General features: G+C 42.2%; 1 protein-coding gene across 2 annotated transcripts in view; it reads left to right on the top strand.

The window, feature by feature from the left end:
* The window catches only part of EGF (epidermal growth factor), a 62497-nt gene that overhangs the window by 20685 nt on the left and 23430 nt on the right, over nt 1–18382 (top strand). For both annotated transcript variants that reach the window (XR_727960.1, XM_010161249.1), the window contains exons 6-14: nt 157–359; nt 5575–5700; nt 6718–6840; nt 9350–9472; nt 10681–10806; nt 11580–11716; nt 13306–13454; nt 15089–15193; nt 16796–17019. Coding sequence is in view for 1 of the 2 variants with exons in the window: in XM_010161249.1 (XP_010159551.1) it covers nt 157–359; nt 5575–5700; nt 6718–6840; nt 9350–9472; nt 10681–10806; nt 11580–11716; nt 13306–13454; nt 15089–15193; nt 16796–17019 (1316 nt within the window). In the remaining variant the exon portion in view is untranslated. The remainder of the gene's footprint in view (nt 1–156; nt 360–5574; nt 5701–6717; nt 6841–9349; nt 9473–10680; nt 10807–11579; nt 11717–13305; nt 13455–15088; nt 15194–16795; nt 17020–18382) is intronic.

Here is an 18382-nt window from a genome sequence, read left to right as displayed (position 1 = left end):
ATTATTATAATTATAATATTATATTATAATATAAGACACAAAGAAAGGTTATTTATAATGAACTTGACTGAACTATATGCTCATAAAATGTATGAGTGAGTAAACATAGCGGGATCAGGTAATGTGCCACGCTGTATTATCTTCTCTTTGTTGTAGACATCAGTTGCTTGGTATGTCTCTCTTTGCTGAGCACCTGTACTACTCGGAGATGAAATCTGGTATGATATGGAGAGCCAACAAGTATACTGGAAAAGTGGTAGTTACAATTAGCCTCAAGCCATCGTTTTTTCCACCAGCGGAGATAAAAGTGGTGCATCCCTTTAAGCAGCCAGGTGCAAGAATAGATTCTCAGGATTTTGGTAAGTAAACTGTGATGATGCCGTTGTATGTGTGAGCATAATAATGTCATACACTCTGATTTTTCACAGTAATAATGTTCTTAGTCAAAATTCTAGGCCTCATTGAAGTAAAGAAAAGTTTGCTTTAACTTCAGCAATCCACAATTCCACCTGGGGTGTTTAACTCCAGCTGGTTATCAGGGTGGAATTGTGCTGCGCATGAACTGCTCCTTTCATTAATCTGAATACACAGGCAGGTAAATGTGATTTTCTCCTTCTCTCTCCTTTGTTTACACAAAGATGTGTTTTATACTTCCCTGCTAAACGCACAAAGCATACAGCATGTTAATGCTCCATGGGGATTTTCATAGAAATCATGGAATGGTTTGGGTTGGAAGGGACCATAAAGACCATCCAGTTCCAACCCCCCTGCCATGGGCAGGGACACCTTCCACTAGACCAGGTTGCTCCAAGCCGCATCCAGCCTGGCCTTGGACACTCCCAGGGATGGGGCATCCACAGCTTCTCTGGGTATTTTCTTCATCAAGTGTCTGGTCCCTTCTGGAAGTTTTTTTTCTAATGTGCATCTAAACAGCTCTGATTATTACGGCACTGAAGGATTTTAAACATGTAGTAAGTCCCACAAGTGGACGTCTCAGCTTTGCTGTGAAATGGCTGGATTAAGAGGCAGCCTGGTTTAGGCAGACTTGGAGTTGGAGTATAGTAACTCTGAAATAAGAGCCTTGGGTCTCTTTTTAATTCGTTTCAGTAGCAGCCAACAGTATGAGGTGATCATGTCACTGCCTTTCCCTGTGGATCAGGAAAGGAAGGTAGTTGAGTATGGATAGCTCATTTTCTGAGGCAGTGGGAAATAATGTCTTGTTCTCCAATCTGCAGAAAGCAGACACAGAGTATTCTTGCTTCAGAGGAATAGCTTTAGTCACCAGTTTTACTTGGATACAGACAAGTGACCGAACAGCACAGAGGCATTTGTGTGCCGAGCAATGGTTGCAAAACTCCCAAGGGAAGATGGCCATGGGTTCCCAGGGGGATAGGTGATATAAAGACATGAGAAGGAAGTAATGCTTGTTCATAAGAGCAAAACATTTTGAACATTTTCTAAGTATCTACTAGAAAATAGGCTTTGTCTTTCTTCGTGCCGACCCACAGCTGTATACAGTACCGTGCTGTCTGTCCTTCCCAAAGCCTGGTCTGAAAGGGAAAATCAAAATCTTCAAATGAGCTTTCCCCTTCAAATGCTGTGTTTGCAGTGCAAAAGGCTGTTGAGATGCGGAAGAGAAAGTGTTCCCGGAAATCAAGCTTGTAATTGTAAACCCAGGGAGCATCCATGCAGAGACAATACCTGTTCTGTGTTTCCTCTGAGGAAAAAAGCCATCCTGGCAAATGGGAGCATTTTTTTCAGCGGATACATCAGCTGGTTTTGCACAGCATAACTAGGGAAGGATACGGCTGCGGTGCAGTGGCATGTCCACACATCTCAGGGTCCTTGCAATGAGATTTGGAAGGTCTCCTGAGGCATCCTCAGGTGTCTGTCACTGTGTCTATACACACGTGAAGATGGAGAGGGAGCAACAATGACCAAGAAAGTTCATGACAGTGGCCTCCTGAACCTGAGGGGCTATTGGTTGTGTTACGTGTGTCCTCTCACACGAGTGTGAGGTGTAATTTCATTGGCTATGAGCGCTTAGCTTTTATTCTTCTCCCAGATCAACTCCAGTTCTTCCACCAGAACATGCTGTTTTCTGCTGTTTCCACTGGAAAGAGGGCTTCCCCGCCTTTATTAATAAGTAAACGATCAGAGTTTTTAAATGCTTTGCAGGATATACCCCTGAATTTCCAACGTGTTTAGTAAATTTTTGTATGACAGTGTTGTTAGCAGTAGGCCCTCTTTTTTTTTTTTTTATTATTTTATTTTATTCCAAATACCTTCTTGTAAAAATGTCTGGGAAGTGATGGAGTAGAAAGAAGCTTAACAAGCTGAATCCAGATGAACCTTTTGGACTTTGCATGTATGCGGTTTGGCTTATCCAGTGAAAGAACTGGAATGAAAGGAGGACTAATGAGCCTGGAGTACAAATGAGATTTATAGCTGATCTTACGGCAGAGAAACCCGGAGATAAAAGCATACCTAGACTAATTGGATGCTCTGTACAAGCTAAAAAAGTGTATGTTGCAATGTAGTGTCAGCTCTGAATTATTAGGCCTTCTTTAAAGCAGATAGCGAGTTCCTTCAGATGAAAAGGGAACTGTTGAGAAGTGCTCAACTGACATGATTCGATTTTTTAACTGGAATTTGGATTATTTACTTTACTACTTAAATTCCTCATGTCCCTTCTTCCCTTTCTCTTTCAAAAGACTTTCCTGGAGTGGTCAGGGCCAATAAGTAGAGAGAAGAGCATTAATTCAGCTGCGGGTTTGCTATAACCCCACACAGCAACTTCAGTACAGCAGAATCTGGACTAAGACCTCTAATTTACCTCAACTCTCCTTGACAGCTAATCCTAGATGTGATGACAATATATGTATTTATAAATGACTGCTGCAATGTTCTTCACACTTTTATTAATGGCTCATAAAATATTGTAATTACCTTAAAATCTCAAAGACTGCCTCTGGAAATTTTTTTAAGTATTTTTTCTGATGCATTAATTACTTTCAGTACATGCAGGATTTTTTTTTTGAGGAATTATGCTGTGTTTCTTTCCAGTGTAAGGTATTAGCAGCAGGCTATTAGCTGAGAACACCCTTTTACATATAAGAGAGGTGATGGGAGGGGAAAAAACAAACAAAAAAAAGCAAACTAGAAAGTATGGTTCATAGCGGTTTTCTCCCAGAAAAGGCTACCTTCAACATTGTGAGATTCATAATTCAGTCACCATTCACTTTGTTTTGAAATGGGGCTCTTTTTTTTTTTATTATGTATTGATTTGGCATTATCAAGTCCTAATAATTAATCAGTTAAAAAAAAGAATATCTCCTCGAGATTGCTCACATGGCAAAATTTTTGCTTATGTTATTTCTTCTGTAATTCCTGGGTGTCTTGGATCTCATTAGCCCAATAATGGTACAAGCAAGGGGCAAAAAACCAGCACCAGTGATAGCATAAGATATAGACTTGAATGTGGTCTTGTTTCTGGTTTTTATTGGGGTTTTTTTTGTATTTTGTGGTTGCATGTACTTGCACTTTTGTCATTCTAGTGCAGATTAGACACCCCACTACTTACTGTATGTTCCTGATTCAGTTGTAGTAGGGACAAAGATTAAGGCTCCAATTCAAAACTAGTTCTGCAAAAAGAGACGCTCAGCTAAAATTATGTAAAATTCAAGTCTCTCAGAAGCTAACATGCTCAATAACATAGATAACATCCTACCACTCCATTCATCACTTTTCATTTAGTGATACAGCTTTTGTCAGGGAAGAAGTCGTCAGGTTGATGGGAATAAGTGCAATGTTGATGATGTCGACCAAGCTGAAGTGTGCCCGGGAGATTATTTCAGTCTGTTATTGTGATCTGTTGTTGCACCAAATGGCCAGCATTTCCTCTGTTGTGGCTAGCAGAAGACTAAACGTCAGAATTAAATATTATGCTGCTTTCCATCTCTTGGAGTTTAGAGGGAGAATTAGAAACAGCTCAAGACAATTCACATGGAGATTTCTTTGCCTGTGTGAGCCTCTGATTTCTTATACGTGACACAGCACAGGGCAAAGAGGGTTGTGGGTGGGTGGGTGCTTACCCACATTCAGCAGTCCAGCTCTTCTTAGCTTGGGAAAGGGGCAAGCCACCCCAGAAGATGATTAGGGAGATTAAACCAAAAATAATCGTTTGGGAGACAAAAATAAAACCTGTGAGTGTTACATATCGGTGAAAGCACCAGCTCTAAAAGAGAGCTGGGCGCAGACAAGAGTGTCTGCAAATCCTTCCCGTGAGAAAAGATACCTGAATACCTGTTTGCCTTTTGCTGTGAAGCAGGAGAAGTAGGAATTTTCTGGGAATCTGTTGGGTACTTTTTGTCGCTTCCTTTGAAGAAACTTTGAGCTTGTTGGACAGGAGAAAGATTCTGAGTTTTAAATCTGAGTTCAAGATTTATGATGCTTGTATTTTGTGTCGTCAGAAACCAGGATCCAGTCCAGTACAAAGATTCTCTAAACCATGCTAACACATTTCATTTGAACAAAAACTATGGTTATTGTGATCTGTCCGGCTGATTTTTTGTTAAATAATGTGAGATTTGAGCACTGCTTTGTTCTAATAATTTCCCGTCTATGAATGCTCTCCTTTTCAAATCTCTCATCTCTTTTTCTGCACCTGTGCTCTCTCGCTGTCACTCTACTTACTGAGTGTTTTACAGAGCCTGGTAACATACGGAGGCGAGTCCAGAGGAGGCCACGGAGATGCTCCAAGGACTGGAGTCCCTTTGCCATGGGGACAGGCTGGGAGAATTGGGGGCTTCAGCCTGGAGAAGGGAAGGCTCTGGGGAGACCTTATTGCAGCCTTCCAGTGCCTGAAGGGGCTACAAGGAAGCTGGGGGGGACTTTTTAAAAGGGTAGGGAGTGACAGACCAAGGCGTAATGGGTTTAAACAAAAAGAGGGAGATTGAGATTGGATATCAGGAAGAAATTCTTCCTGGGGAGGGTGGGGAGGCACTGGGACAGGTTGCCCAGAGAAGCTGTGGATGCCCCATCCCTGGGAGTATCCAAGGCCAGGCTGGACGAGGCTTGGAGCAACCTGGTCTAGTGGAAGGTGTCCCTGACCATGGCAGGGGGTTGGAACTAGATGATCTTTAAGGTCCCTTCCAACCCAAACCATTCCATGATTCTATGATACAATACTGTGCAGGGCCGGCAGCATATGAAGCCTGCTACACAGGGTTTTCCCTGTCATAGTCACTCTCTGTACGCATCCAAACCAAACCATCCCCTACTTCAAGCTCTCTCTAGATCTGCTTGTGCTGGCTCAGAGCTAGAAATGATTATTTGCATAGACCTACTCTTAGTCTTCCAAGTACTTTAATTTTTATGGTGACTTTTTGGCCTGATTTTACTAACAGAAAATAATAGAAGTTATTTTCGAATGGTAAAACGTTCTTCAGGTTGAGCAAGTCACTGTTGAGACAACAACACATCTCAGTGGAGTATCTTTGCTCCAAACAGTTTCTCCTTGAAGGTTGATGTGGTAAGAACTCCGTTACATTTACACTATATTTGTTCTTCCAGAAAAAGGAACCTGTGATTCGAACAGAGAAAAGTGCAGAAGAAGAATCTGCAGGCCAGACTCAAGAAGTCATCGGTGTAAATGTTCCAGTGGCTTTATTTTAAGTCGAAACAAACAGTTTTGTGAAGGTAATACATGAATCTCCCATCAGCTTTATTCCATCAGATGAAAAAATTCTTCTGTTCTTTTACTTTACTCATATCCTGAGTATGAAAAAAACACTATGAGGTCTTAAAGATTCTAGTTGTGCCATTTCAGGTTTGTGTTCTTCCTGATTTTGAAATAGTCTGAAATAGTCTGAAAGGAGACCTAGGAAAATGTGACAAATGTCATTCTTGTGAGAAGTCTTGGTCTTAGCCCCAGTAGATAAAAGAGCTTCAGAGAAGTAGACATGCTTATGGGTGCTTATTTAATTTTTTTAAAATAAAAATTAAAACACATACATCAACAAAGGTGAAACATCGAAAAATCCTGAAACAAGATGACTGTCTTAAATCCCACTTTCAAAAATGACACAAAATCTGAACGTGCTTCTAAATGTGCTAGTTTGGACTGTTTTAATAAAAAATCTGACATTGCTATTAGTAATAGTTAACATATCACTTTTGGAAGCAGCTTTTTCACCAAAGACCAGATTTAAAAAGACATAAATGCATCAAAAATCATCGTTTATGGGATTTTCAGACCTGCCTGAGCAGCAGCCATCCATTTCTCGGGAAATTCGCTGGAATTGCTTCTGAATTTCAGCTTCTAAGCCACTTCCGTGTTGTGAGAATTTTACTTAAGACACGTTGAAGCCAAGAATTTAATGTTAAAGAATTTTTGTTGGAAGAAAGTGTCTAATGTGAATTGTTTTGGGTGCACACAGGATTTAACTGGCACTGGACTCTGTATGGGGAGACGAAGTTTTGAACATCCTGTGTGCTGGACACATGCAGCCTGAGTAGAAGGTTTTTAAAGCTTTTTTGAGTAAGGCCTGCAAACTTGCTTTTTTAACATTTATTAGGAGCAATGGGTTTTTTTTTTTTTGTAAAATAAGTGGGAAAAGAGGTACTACTTGAAGACTGTTAGTTTGGTTCATTAATCCAGTTCCCTGACACTGGTTGTTGACATTATCCTGACGCAGCAAGTGCTTCTTTTGGCAGATATCAATGAGTGTGGCTTCTGGAATCACGGCTGCACTTTGGGCTGTGTGAACATCCCTGGTTCCTATTACTGCACCTGCCCAAGAGGTTTTGTTCTGCTGCCGGACAGGAAAACGTGCCACGGTAAGTAGCAGTGATGCATAAACACCTCCAGTATGATACTGGGCAGAGTCCTCATTTAACACTGGAACTGCTGAAAGTTTTGCTCGCTTCCAATCCCTTCTTATGTAAGTAGGATCAGCTTAAACTGAGTGAGCCAAATGCAGATGTCAGGTTTAAGGAGGTGTAAGTTACACGTGAGAAATTAAGTGTGAACCTCTTCAGGAGCAAAGCCAAAGAGTCAGGTCCCGAGAGAGACTCTGCTCAGATTAGGCTCGGTGGCACATTCCGGGTGGATAAGCATTTACATCTTTTTAAATGTGGTCTCTGAATTTGGCTCACTCTGTCTAACCAGCATAACCATTTGCACAGTCTCTGAATGAGCAGTCCTATGGCATCTTCTTTTTTTTTTTTCTCTTCAGATCAGGGTTGATAGCATTGCTAATGTGCGTGAAATTAATGAAATTACATGCATGTGCATATGTTTACAGGGAATAAGACACATGGAAATACTTATCAAGATGTTTATTCTCAAGTGCTGCTGCACTTGTGGGATGTTTTTTTCTTTTATCAGTTAAATCATGTATAAGAAGTGTGCCTGAGAGAACTTATCTGTGTAACGTAAAACGGGAAGCTCTGTGAAGCTGAATAAATGTGAATAAACTAAATGCATAGAACACAGAGAATTGGAGGGGAAACCCCAAGATCTGTCTGTCAGTAAGATTCAAGTGCCCTAATTTAGTCACAACAGGAGTCAGACGTGAAGATTTTTGTCCTCCCTTTCTGTAGCATTGTGTATGTTCAGCCTCCAAATTAATTAAGCCTTTCTAAATTAAGTCTAGAACAGAAAACGTGAAATGCCTCCAAGTTTTGAGGTCTTGGGATATCCCGGTCACTTTTCTATTTCATAATTAAGTGAAATTTAGGCATAAGCAAAGGGTCCTTCTCCCTTGGTTCCATGGAAATAAAACATTGGTGTATGCCATGAGTAGAAGTGCCAGTGCACACCGGTGAGTTCAGTCTGCATCCTGGCTGGATCAGACCTAGGCTATATTAAATATCACTACTGGAGGCTAGCAGAGTCCAAGAGCCTCTAGCAGTCAACCTATTGTAGACCCCCAGGAGTCACTTCTGCCTCTCTGTTCAGAGGGAGCCAGGGGTAGGATTCAGTCACCCAAACGTGGGGTCTGGGGAGTGCGTGACAGCTGCAGAAGGCAGCCAGATGTGACAGAAGACCCATGGGCATCCTGCAGCCGGAGGTTATCGGGAAATGGGATATCCTTTTGTGTGCGCAACAACACATAGGCACGGTGCAACTCAGTCCTATCCTGGGTGAGCAGCTTCAACTCCACGTCACCTTGAGTGGCTCAGATTAGATAGAAAGTGTTTTTCCAAGGTGGGCTAGGGCTGCAGCGTGGACAGTTTAACCCCTTAACAACTGCAGCACAGGGTAGTTAGGTCACCATCTACGCAACTGGAGAGCGATGCAAGGTGAGAAGTACATGTACTGACCAGACGTTTTGTCCTCCAAGCGCGAACCTCTTCGTCTAAAGCCACAAGCTCTAGTCAGAAGCACGAGACCAGTTTCTTGACCCTCTTCGCTACGTTTACAGGGTTAGAACAATCCAGCCCAGAGTGCAGTTGCCCTGGAGAAGCAATGTTTGCAATCGCTGTGCACCATTTAAGCCAGCGTACACCACTGACGTAAAGCAGCAGCTGTGGGAAACTTGCGTTAGTTCCAGTCTTCCAGCGGCAGTTGGCATATGGCGCTAGGATCGGCACGAAGAGATGCAGCACTGCAGTACCAAAGGGAGAAGGAGGATATCCTGTGAAATTGCATTAAAGGAATACTCCCCAAAAATGTTTGCACTCCAACAATTGTAATGGAAAGTAAAGGAAAGCTATTGCCAGGTCCTCAACTGGTTTTGCCCCTACAGCTTCAAAAATTTTCACTAAGGAACAGCTTTATTTCTGGAAGGTTCATCTCCTGTTTTCATTTCTGTTATGCTTGGAGTAGTAGGAAAGTAGTTTTTTCTCATTCTCTGTGTTTTATACTTATTCTTTCAGTGTAACTTCCTTACAGTGTTCAAAACTTGATCTATTTCTGATGAAATGTCAAAATGAAACTTTTCTGAATTCTTTGTATTTTGATAACATGTCATAGAATCATAGAATGGTTAGGGTTGGAAGGGACCTTAAAGATCATCTAGTTCCAACACCCTATATGTCTTCATACCATTTTGTAAAATTTGAAGCTGATCAGTATAATGGTTTCAGGATCCAGCAATGTGGGCTTTCTCCTTTGCTATAATTAGGAGAGGGTGGGAAAAAAATTTGGAAAAAAAAAAAGCCCCAGAAAGGTATCAGAAGTGTTGAACGCTCAATATCACACCTTTAATTTTTGCCTTTTTTTTCTTTCTTTCTTTTTCTTTTGCTATTTAAGAAAGTGTTAACATGCCTTTTGGGGAGTTTAGTAAAAATTTTCATCATCGTTTAAGGATTTTTTTTTTTTCTCTCCTTTAACTGACTGTAGAGCTAATTTCCTGTACAAGTAACGACACCAAATGTAGCCATGGTTGCCTTCAAACATCTAAAGGGCCTGTTTGCTTCTGTCCTGAAGGTTCTGTACTCAATGTGGATGGCAAATCATGCACGGGTGAGTAACGTTGGTTTTTCTAGCTGTAGTGACTGCCAAACTCGTTGTTCTTGGCACTGAGAGGCAGAAGTGAACGATGGCATTTCACACTCATTTTGCACAGCGATAAATGATTGTATAAGATAGGAGACAATGGAGTGTTGGGCACTTTGAGTGCTGAGATGAGCAATATTCATCTTCATTTTTTTTATAGACGTTTCTGAGCAGCAACATCCAATGTTTGCAGGCCGAATTCTTTTGTGGTCAGCACAGATCAAGGCATCTCCCAGCTGTTTGTTGCAGGAGACATCTAAAACTTAGAGTTGAGGGGAAACACAGGTGCAAAATTATGGCTGGGGTGAGATCTGAAAATGACTTCGTTGGCGTTGTGCCACCCAGGTTCAGAGTCACTCTAATTACATCATTTTCATCTAATTACACACAAATGGAATTTTTGCAGTCTGAATATTTGAAGCTGCTACACCCCATCCCAGCAAGCTTTCCAAATTCAGGTGACTGTAGCGTTTCAAATGTATCTTTTCAGTCTTAGGGGTCAAGATAGCTCCATTAATGCCAGCCTTACACCTTGAAAAATCCCCTTCTCCTTTTACATCCCTCCTGTGTCAACAGTGCTGACGGACTGTCCTGTATACACAGATCCACTCAGCGTGGCTGTTTTGCTGGGGACATTCCTCTGAGTAAGCTCAGGTTGGCATTGAGTTTATAACCACAGTACAACTCCAAGAAGAAGTAATAGTTTCTTTTTTTATGAAATCTTGGTTTGTTGTATTAGAAAATAACAATTCACCATTGTAGCCTAATTAACTTCTGGGGAGAGAATGGTGTTAGTTTGCTGTTTCTTTGCGTGGAGTGCGAAGCCTGATAAAATTTGTTCCTCTTTTAGACGGGATGAGATTTGCATGGGAGAAGGAGTTCTCTGAAATAACGAACACATGGAAGCCCTCCTCATATATCTCACACCCCATCCCCTCACCTTCCCATCTTGGGCTGTGAATTTTCAGGAAAAGCTTGGGATAATTTGACTACTACTTTTCTTTCACTTCACTATTTCAGGAGACCTTTCCGTAAATCCATCAGTCACTGGGATGCTTTGCACTGTAGAAAGCCTAAGCAGAGTGAATCATTCTCTTGCTTATACCTCTGATGTTGATGTATTGTTTTTTCTTCTTGGAATGGCAAAGTTAAATTTTTCAGATGCTCTCTTTAAGGTTGTACATCTCCAGATAATGGTGGCTGTAGCCAGATATGTTCATCTTTAAGCCCGTTCTCCTGGGAGTGTGCTTGTTTTCCTGGATATAAGCTTCAGCGAGACAGAAAGCACTGCACTGCTATAGGTCGGTATCTTGGCATGCCTGCTGATTTCTGCCAACACGAGCAAAAACAAGAGTTTTTTACAGCGTATTGCATAGCTGGGATCCATTTTTGCACTGGTTTTATTTTACTTTGTGAAACTTGGGAGGTATTAGTTGTTTGGAAGAAAACCCCGTTGTGGAATATCCCCAGAACAAGCACCAGTATATGGCTCAGTCTCCTGCAAAGATGGTTTGGTCTGTTACTCATTTTCTGGGCTCCTGAACGGCGGAGGACTACCTGCAGTATTCAGGGTTTTGGGCCTTGAGATCAACATGGGTGCAGTTTCTGCCCAGTGTTACAGAATTGGGGTTGAGGTGTCTCCATTTGGAGCACGGGGCAGGGAATAGCCTGTTAAGGACCTTCCCCAGAAGGTACAATCAACTGCATGAGAGAGAGGAGGAACAAGAAGTTTGTGATTTGTTTCAGGAATAGGGGAAAAGTTTTATTTTTTGGAGGACAGCGTTTTTCTTGCTTTTACTGTGAAAGGCTTCTCGTGCAAAAGTCAAGTATTCTGGTGACTGCCTTTATCACAGATTTCGAGGCTGATCTTGGGCAAGGCACTGAAAAACTACATTCACATTTATCTTTGACTTCTGAGGCAAGTGGAATGTAGGACAAGGACCTTCGTTTCTTCGTGCTTCTGTTCCTCATTTTGTCTTCTACTGTTTCTGGCAGTGTTAGCCAGGTAGTGATGCAGGCTGGAGATCACTTTGAGTCTCGTGGAATTAACAGACGTGCCATTTTCCATCACCAGGTCCTAAGCCATTTTTGTTATTTGCAAATGGCCAAGATATCCGCCAGATCAGTTTTGATGGAACAGATTATGCAAGTTTACTTGACTGGCAGATGGGAATAGTCTTAGCACTGGACTCTGACCCGGTGGAAAATAAGGTAAGGCATTAAAAGTGAGAGGATTTTGAAGTGTTGCAAGGACAAATGGATTGGGCTTTCATGTGCCTTAACCTTTCTGCTGTCAGTGATCCAGATTACTTGTGCTGCTCGTTGTTTGGTCGCCTGTCCAAGAGCACAACTGGTACGGGGTGCTCAACACGTGTTGAAGCCTTTCCTCCTTTACTTAACGATTGAATGTGGTTTGTAGATGGTTAATTCACAGAGAATTTGAATTTCTAAATTCACTTCAGGGACGATTTCATTTTCAGAGAACTTATGTGTAATTGATAGTTTTCTCCCTTAAGATTTCACTACTCTTTTCTGGAAATACATTGTGGGATTTATTTTGCTGGGTAGCTGTAAAAGCATCAGTATATTTTGTTTTTCTGTACAGCTACATGCCACCATCCCTACAAAGTGTAGGCATAAACTTAACAAGAATTACTTCCCATGTCCTGACACTGTTGAACAAAACTGCTGAACACTCGCTGGGTTTAAGGCTCTTAGGAAATGTATTCCTCACGTTACAAGATATTGCTGTTGGAAACGGGAGTCAGCTCTGCAAAAAGAGCTGTTTGTCTCTGTGGCCACATCCCAGTGCTCTGCAGAGCTGGGAAGAATAGTTCAGCTCTGCTTCGTTGAACCTTCTGTGGCAGTTACTTTTTTTCCCACAAGCAGGCTTATAAATAGGTAGTAAAAGTGTAAAAATAAGGGTACTGGATGGCACAGTGGAAGCTGCAGCAGCCCAGTCCTGCGGGTGCAGAACTGAGGTGCGAGGTAAACCAGCCCAGCATCACCCTGCGCACCCATGGTAATTGAATTAGCTGGTTTGACACCCATCATCTCCCTCCTGCTTTGTTTGGCCTCGTGATTAACAGCAAAACAAAGTTATTTGCTTCCTTGCTACCTTTTGCAAAGAAAGCCTCAGCATTTCTTGGTACATAGTTCTGCCATACAGTGCTGGGCTCCCTATGGGTATCAAATACAAGACATTATTTTTCCTCATCCATGGAAAACTCAAACCTAGTTTCCCCACCAGCAGAGAACTTTTGTTTTGACCCAAAACTGAGAAGTCTTTTCTGGAAAAGTTAGATTTTTACAGAACACACACATGGTAAAAAAATAAGAGATGTGCAGGCTAAGGAGGGAAAAATAAGAGCAAATTGTCTGACTCCTTTTCCCTTCCCAGCTCCTTAGCACACATGCTACTCTTTTCTCCCCACTCCCCCCTTTTTAAAATGAGCAGCCAGTGAATTGGTAACATGCTGCTTTTTGCCTGCTCTTACTTCTGCTTCCTCAGCTGCGCATCACGTGAGGGAGCTGCTCGCTGAGACACAACCGCGGGATATTTAGAGGGCTCTATCTAGGGCAACCAGGATTTACAGCTAAGCACAAGCTGCCGGTAGGAGTCATCCTGGTTGAAGGATAAGTGCCTTTCTGCTTGATTGGGGATCACAGGTTACCTGCGCAGCTTTTTGTGAAGAAGCAGTTCAGGGAAGTTTCAAGATGATGAAGTTATTTTAGACAAGGGAAATAGAGCCAGAAGTGAGATGGGAACTAATAGCACCTCATCTGTTATTTCTTCCCAGATTTATTTTGCCCACACCGCCTTGAAATGGATAGAACGAGCAAATCTGGATGGCTCAAATCGTGAAAAAGTTATTCATGAAGCTATAGATATACCCGAAGGCCTCGCTGTGGACTGGATTAACCGTAAATTGTATTGGACAGACAGAGGGTACATGCTCCGCAGTGCATTTATGTTGAAGCACGCCATAAGATATTTGGAATAAATGACTGATGATACAGAAATAGCTGAGATATCCCTCTAAATTCAGTAACCCTTCACGTTCTGATTGGGTAGCTGTAATCTTGAATATATACAGTTGGAAGGTTTCTTTAAAACTGAAATGTTGGAAGATCGCTTTGAGTCTGCTATTGTATTTTTATCTTTGTCTTTCCAAGAAGCAAGGGTTTGGACACAGTGGCCAGGAATCTAAAGCATGTACTGCATGTATACGTATCTGTTTGTGCACATGCACGTGTGAATATATATATGTATGCACTCGTATTTATATACATACACTGCATGTGTGTATATATAGGTCTATCTTTGTATATATATATAAAAATAATGGGTATTACTGGACCGAGTACATCTTGGCCAGAAGTCAGCATTGTTGACAGCCAGAATTGTGCCCCTTGAAGCTAACAGAAAGTCTTTGTCAATTATCTCTGATAAAAGAAGGATAGCCACTGGCAAGCAAGATGACTCCACATGTCAGCTGATACCTAGCCTCACGTGCAGAGAGAAACAAAATCACCTTTGGGGAAAGGCAGTGTCACATCCAAACACATGACGAAGGCTCTTTGAAGAGCAATCAGGACATTTCAGTATGACCTGAAGTATAACTAACTATTTATTAGTTAATAAAAAATGGGTTTGAAAGTACACAGCGCCCTCCTTCTCCCCTTTAAATCCACTCTTAGTCCACTTCCTTTCCGTGAGGTACAATCTTGTCTACACGATTGTGCTCCCAGATAAATATGCCAGCGTTTCTTGCGAAATGGGAAATCGGGGTGCTCGTCTCCATAGGACAAGGGTCAAGGGTGAAGCTGTGAATTGGTGTCTGCCACTTCCTTCTCACTCACCGCTGCGTTTAGCTGTTCATTTTCCACATCTGCACGAAAATATTTCTCCTTCCATCTGGGCATGGCCTTTTGTTGTAGGTTCAGGTGGGCACGGAAGGCCGTAGGCTTGCTTTCAGGGAGAGGCTGATATGTGTTTGGTGAGGTGGAGTTTGTAACAGTAAGTACAGTTTTCTGGGAGAAACTGGACTGGGAGGCTGGCAACGTAGATTCTATACTTGACCCTGCCATAGATTTTAGGAGTGATCATGAGGATCTTAGCTTCATTCTTTCCTGTGAAATAGATACAATGTGAAATGCTTGGAGATTTCTGGATGAAAAATTATATGTAAAAGTACCATTTAAAAACAAATTCTTTATACATTGGATAATGCCATTCAGTTAGGAGCTTGCTTTCCTCCTGACTCCCTTTAAAGCTAACATTGATCCATTAGTGATCATACTTCCAACTCGTTATTTGCCCAAAAAAGGACAATTTCATGACTCCCACAGAGCAGCAGGTATTTTATCATCGTGCCCTGGACCAGATGAGACTGTAACATGAATTACTTGTTGATAAAACAACTAGATGTCCTACATCAGCGGGATTTTTCCCTGTCATTGTAAAGTTATTTATTACAGCTTTGTTCTGAAGTAAAGCAGTACAAAAACTTAGTACGTTCTGCCTGAGAAGGTAATTAAAAAGAAATTAGAGAGGAGCTAACCATGCTGTGTGTGTTGCAGGAGGGCATGCATCGAAAGGAGCAATCTGAATGGAATGCAAAGAAAAATGATCATCTGGGAGGATATCTCCCAGCCCCGAGGGATTGCCATTCACCCGTTTGCCAAGTAAGGACTGATAAACCTGGTTGATTGTGTCATATTTGGGGGGGCTTTTTAAAAATGAGCATGCCAGCCTTGACTTTTTGGCAGTCAAAAAATGGATTAGTCTCATGTTGGGATAGTCATTGCCCTGCAGAGTTGTGTGAACAGCAATGCTTTATCACTGGGTTTCTTTTCTGAGCTGGGATGTGTTTATTTCTCACACAGATTTAGAAGAGGTATTAAAGATACTGTGTGTGGTTTAAGCTAAAGAGTAGTGCAAGGGACTGAAGTCAGCCTGAGAGTTGTAAGCATCACACTGCAAATGCTGATGGTTCCATATCTGTTAGTGTGAAAAAGGTAGTCACTATTGCCCAGTGGTGTTTATAAAGGATTTTTTTGGCCACATTTCAGTTTCTGAGGCAACTAAACCGAATCTACTGTTGCGGAGTTTTGTTGATTTAAATGCACTTTATCTTCTGATCAAGTGCTGAGATGATCAAATGGGTTTGGAAAGTTTAAACTTGATGAAATTCGGGCCGTTTTAATCAAAGGCAAAGCCCCCTGGATTTCAGTCAATATGCCTGTGGTAGGATGGGTTTAAATCTGATGATTTTTTCTTTTTTAAAATTTTTTTAATGCTCATATCTTGCTGTAACTAAGTACTGGTGAGTGAAGCCGAGCTGGGGAGGGTGTTTTGTTAGCTTCACTGTCTACATAAAAGACCTGAAAGAATCTTTCAGTGGAGGTTGAACATGGAAGAGACATGTTGCAGGAAAACATTTAAGAACAGGCAGGTTCAGGGAGATTTTTTATTAGAATTATTGGTAGAGTCAAAGGCTACGAGGGGAAAGGGAGGAGAAAACATCTCTAAAACCTTCCTTATTAGAAGTTTAATGGTGAAAAAAGGAACAAACATCATAGCAATGTCCATAATTGTAAAGACAGCATTAAAGAGAGATGAGACATAATTAAGACTTGATAACACTGGTCCCTGCATTGGTTACAGCAAAACTGCTCATGTAAATAAACCAGAGTGAATCTGTGTGTTATCTCAGTAAACCTGGCAAAGGCAGCTGATGCCTGAGAAGGCTGGAGTCCAAACTTCAGAAGTAATTTGTGTGTTTGCCTACCTCAATTTTAAGTGGCCATCGTGCACTGTTCTTCGTAAAAGAGTAAGCGCTCAGTGAGTAACACTCAGGACTCGAGCGAGAAACCCTGAGAATCATGATTTTATTAAAAGAAGAAAAGAGACTGGGCTTGGCATTGGTTTATGTTTTAAAACCAAAATAACCTGAGGCCTCTTGCTTGCTTTTCGTGGGTGGTGGGTAATTTTGGTTCCCTCTGGCATTGTTATACCGTTGTTTCGACAAGGGGCTGCCTAACGCACCATCGTCTGTTGTCTGGGCAGGAAGGCTTGGCAGTTAGCACAGGCAGGAGAGGTTGTTTTTCTAAGGTTTTATGCCCATGAACAGAGTGGGGATTCCATCAGCAGCCAATATATTTAAAGTGTACACTTCTCATGTGCCTGTATTGCTCTGATCTGATCTCTCTGCTTTGAAAGAACTCCATGGAGAGGAGGGCAAACATTTACTTACGGACTTTCTGTATGCATTTTGTTTTCTAAAGGCGACTCTTCTGGACTGACATGGGGGTCAATCCCCGGATTGACAGCTCTTCATTAGAAGGCATCGATCGCCGGGTTATAGCCAGCACTGGCCTGGTGTGGCCTAGCGGAATAGCTCTCGACTACTTAGCTGACAAGGTGTACTGGTGCGACGCCAAGACGTCGGTGGTTGAGAGCGCAAACCTGGATGGTTCTGGTCGTCGAATTCTTGCACAGAATGATGTAGGTGAGGCTTTGGGGTTGTTAATTACCTACTGCTGCTTGTCAATGTGCGTCTGTGGCTGCATGTGAGCATGTGCAACTCTGCGTGGGGTTAACAGCAATGCTTAGTTCTTCATTCTGTTACCCAGTTGACTTTTATTTATTGATTTTAGCAAAAGAACACCTTTCTAACACTCTCTGCTTTTACTAATCAGCCATTCCTTGTTTCATGCATGGCTGCTTAGCGTATTCCAGGTTTTACTGTGTTTATTGCACCAGTGAGTTTCATTGACGTAAGCTGGAAGAGAATTAATTTTGGTCGTTAAGGTCCTTGAGCAAAGAACCTGCATCGGCACAGTGCTGAAAACTGGGATGAGCCTAAAAACACAATAGACACTGAATGGAAAAATGATTTATGCAATATGCTGGTAGTTGCTCTGGCTGAGATTTCCATTGTTTGACATGTATTTGTGTTGTTCCGGAGCAAGAGAACAGATGTATTAGCAGTGAAGAACTGTTGTTGTACCACATCTAAAGTAAACCGTGTGTTTAAGAACCTCAGATGTGGCATATTAGTTGCTGGAGAGGACAATTCCCTTTGTGCATGATCTCTGCCTGGGCACCACTTTGTAGGTGTGCGTACGACGCAGGGGCAGGATGAGGACTCTTGGCTCAAGACCACGGCTGTCACGGATAAATACTTTATGGTTATTCTGTTCAGCAGCTGTTGTTCCACTCTGTGCTTGAGGAAGGCTTGTGTTCATCTCCTAAGCCAGATGCTCTCCCACTAGTTCGAAGGCGAGCAGAGTGAGGTCTTGGAGGGAGCAGTGCTCTCCAGTTCATAAGACATCAAACACCCTCAGCAGCGGCTTTGCAGCGTACCTCTCTTTTCCCCTGCTGCGCATACTCTGCTGTGCGCTCCACCTTGCAGCGGATCTGCGAAGGAGGACATAGGAGCCCGTTGAAAGTGTCACTTTGCCTCTCCACAAGGAATGAGATGGTGTCTTGTGGGGCAAAAACAGAGAAGAGGAGGTGGGAAAAAGACGGGGTATGGGAAAGGAGGTAGGTTTGGAGCAGGGATAAGGCTGTTTGGATGTGGGAGAAAAGTGCATCAACTTGGAATGAAGTGAAAGAGATTAAGTGGAGACCTGTAGGGTTATGAATTTAGAGAAGAAGAGAGAATCGTAAAATCATAGAATGGTTAGGGTTGGAAGGGACCTTTAAGGTCATCTGGTTAAAGGGGTTGGAACTAGATGATCTTTAAAGTCCCTTCCAACCCAAACCATTCTATGATTCTATGATTCTATCTAGTTCCAACCCCCCTGCCATAGGCAGGGACACCTTCCACTAGGCCAGGGTGCTCCAAGCCTCATCCAGCCTGGCCTTGG

The sequence above is a fragment of the Eurypyga helias genome, unplaced genomic scaffold (assembly GCF_000690775.1).
Source record: "Eurypyga helias isolate BGI_N326 unplaced genomic scaffold, ASM69077v1 scaffold7361, whole genome shotgun sequence".
In the NCBI taxonomy this organism is placed as follows: Eukaryota; Metazoa; Chordata; class Aves; order Eurypygiformes; family Eurypygidae; genus Eurypyga; species Eurypyga helias.
The sequence above is the reverse complement of the archived record's forward strand: the minus strand, read 5'-3'. Positions and strand labels throughout refer to the sequence as shown.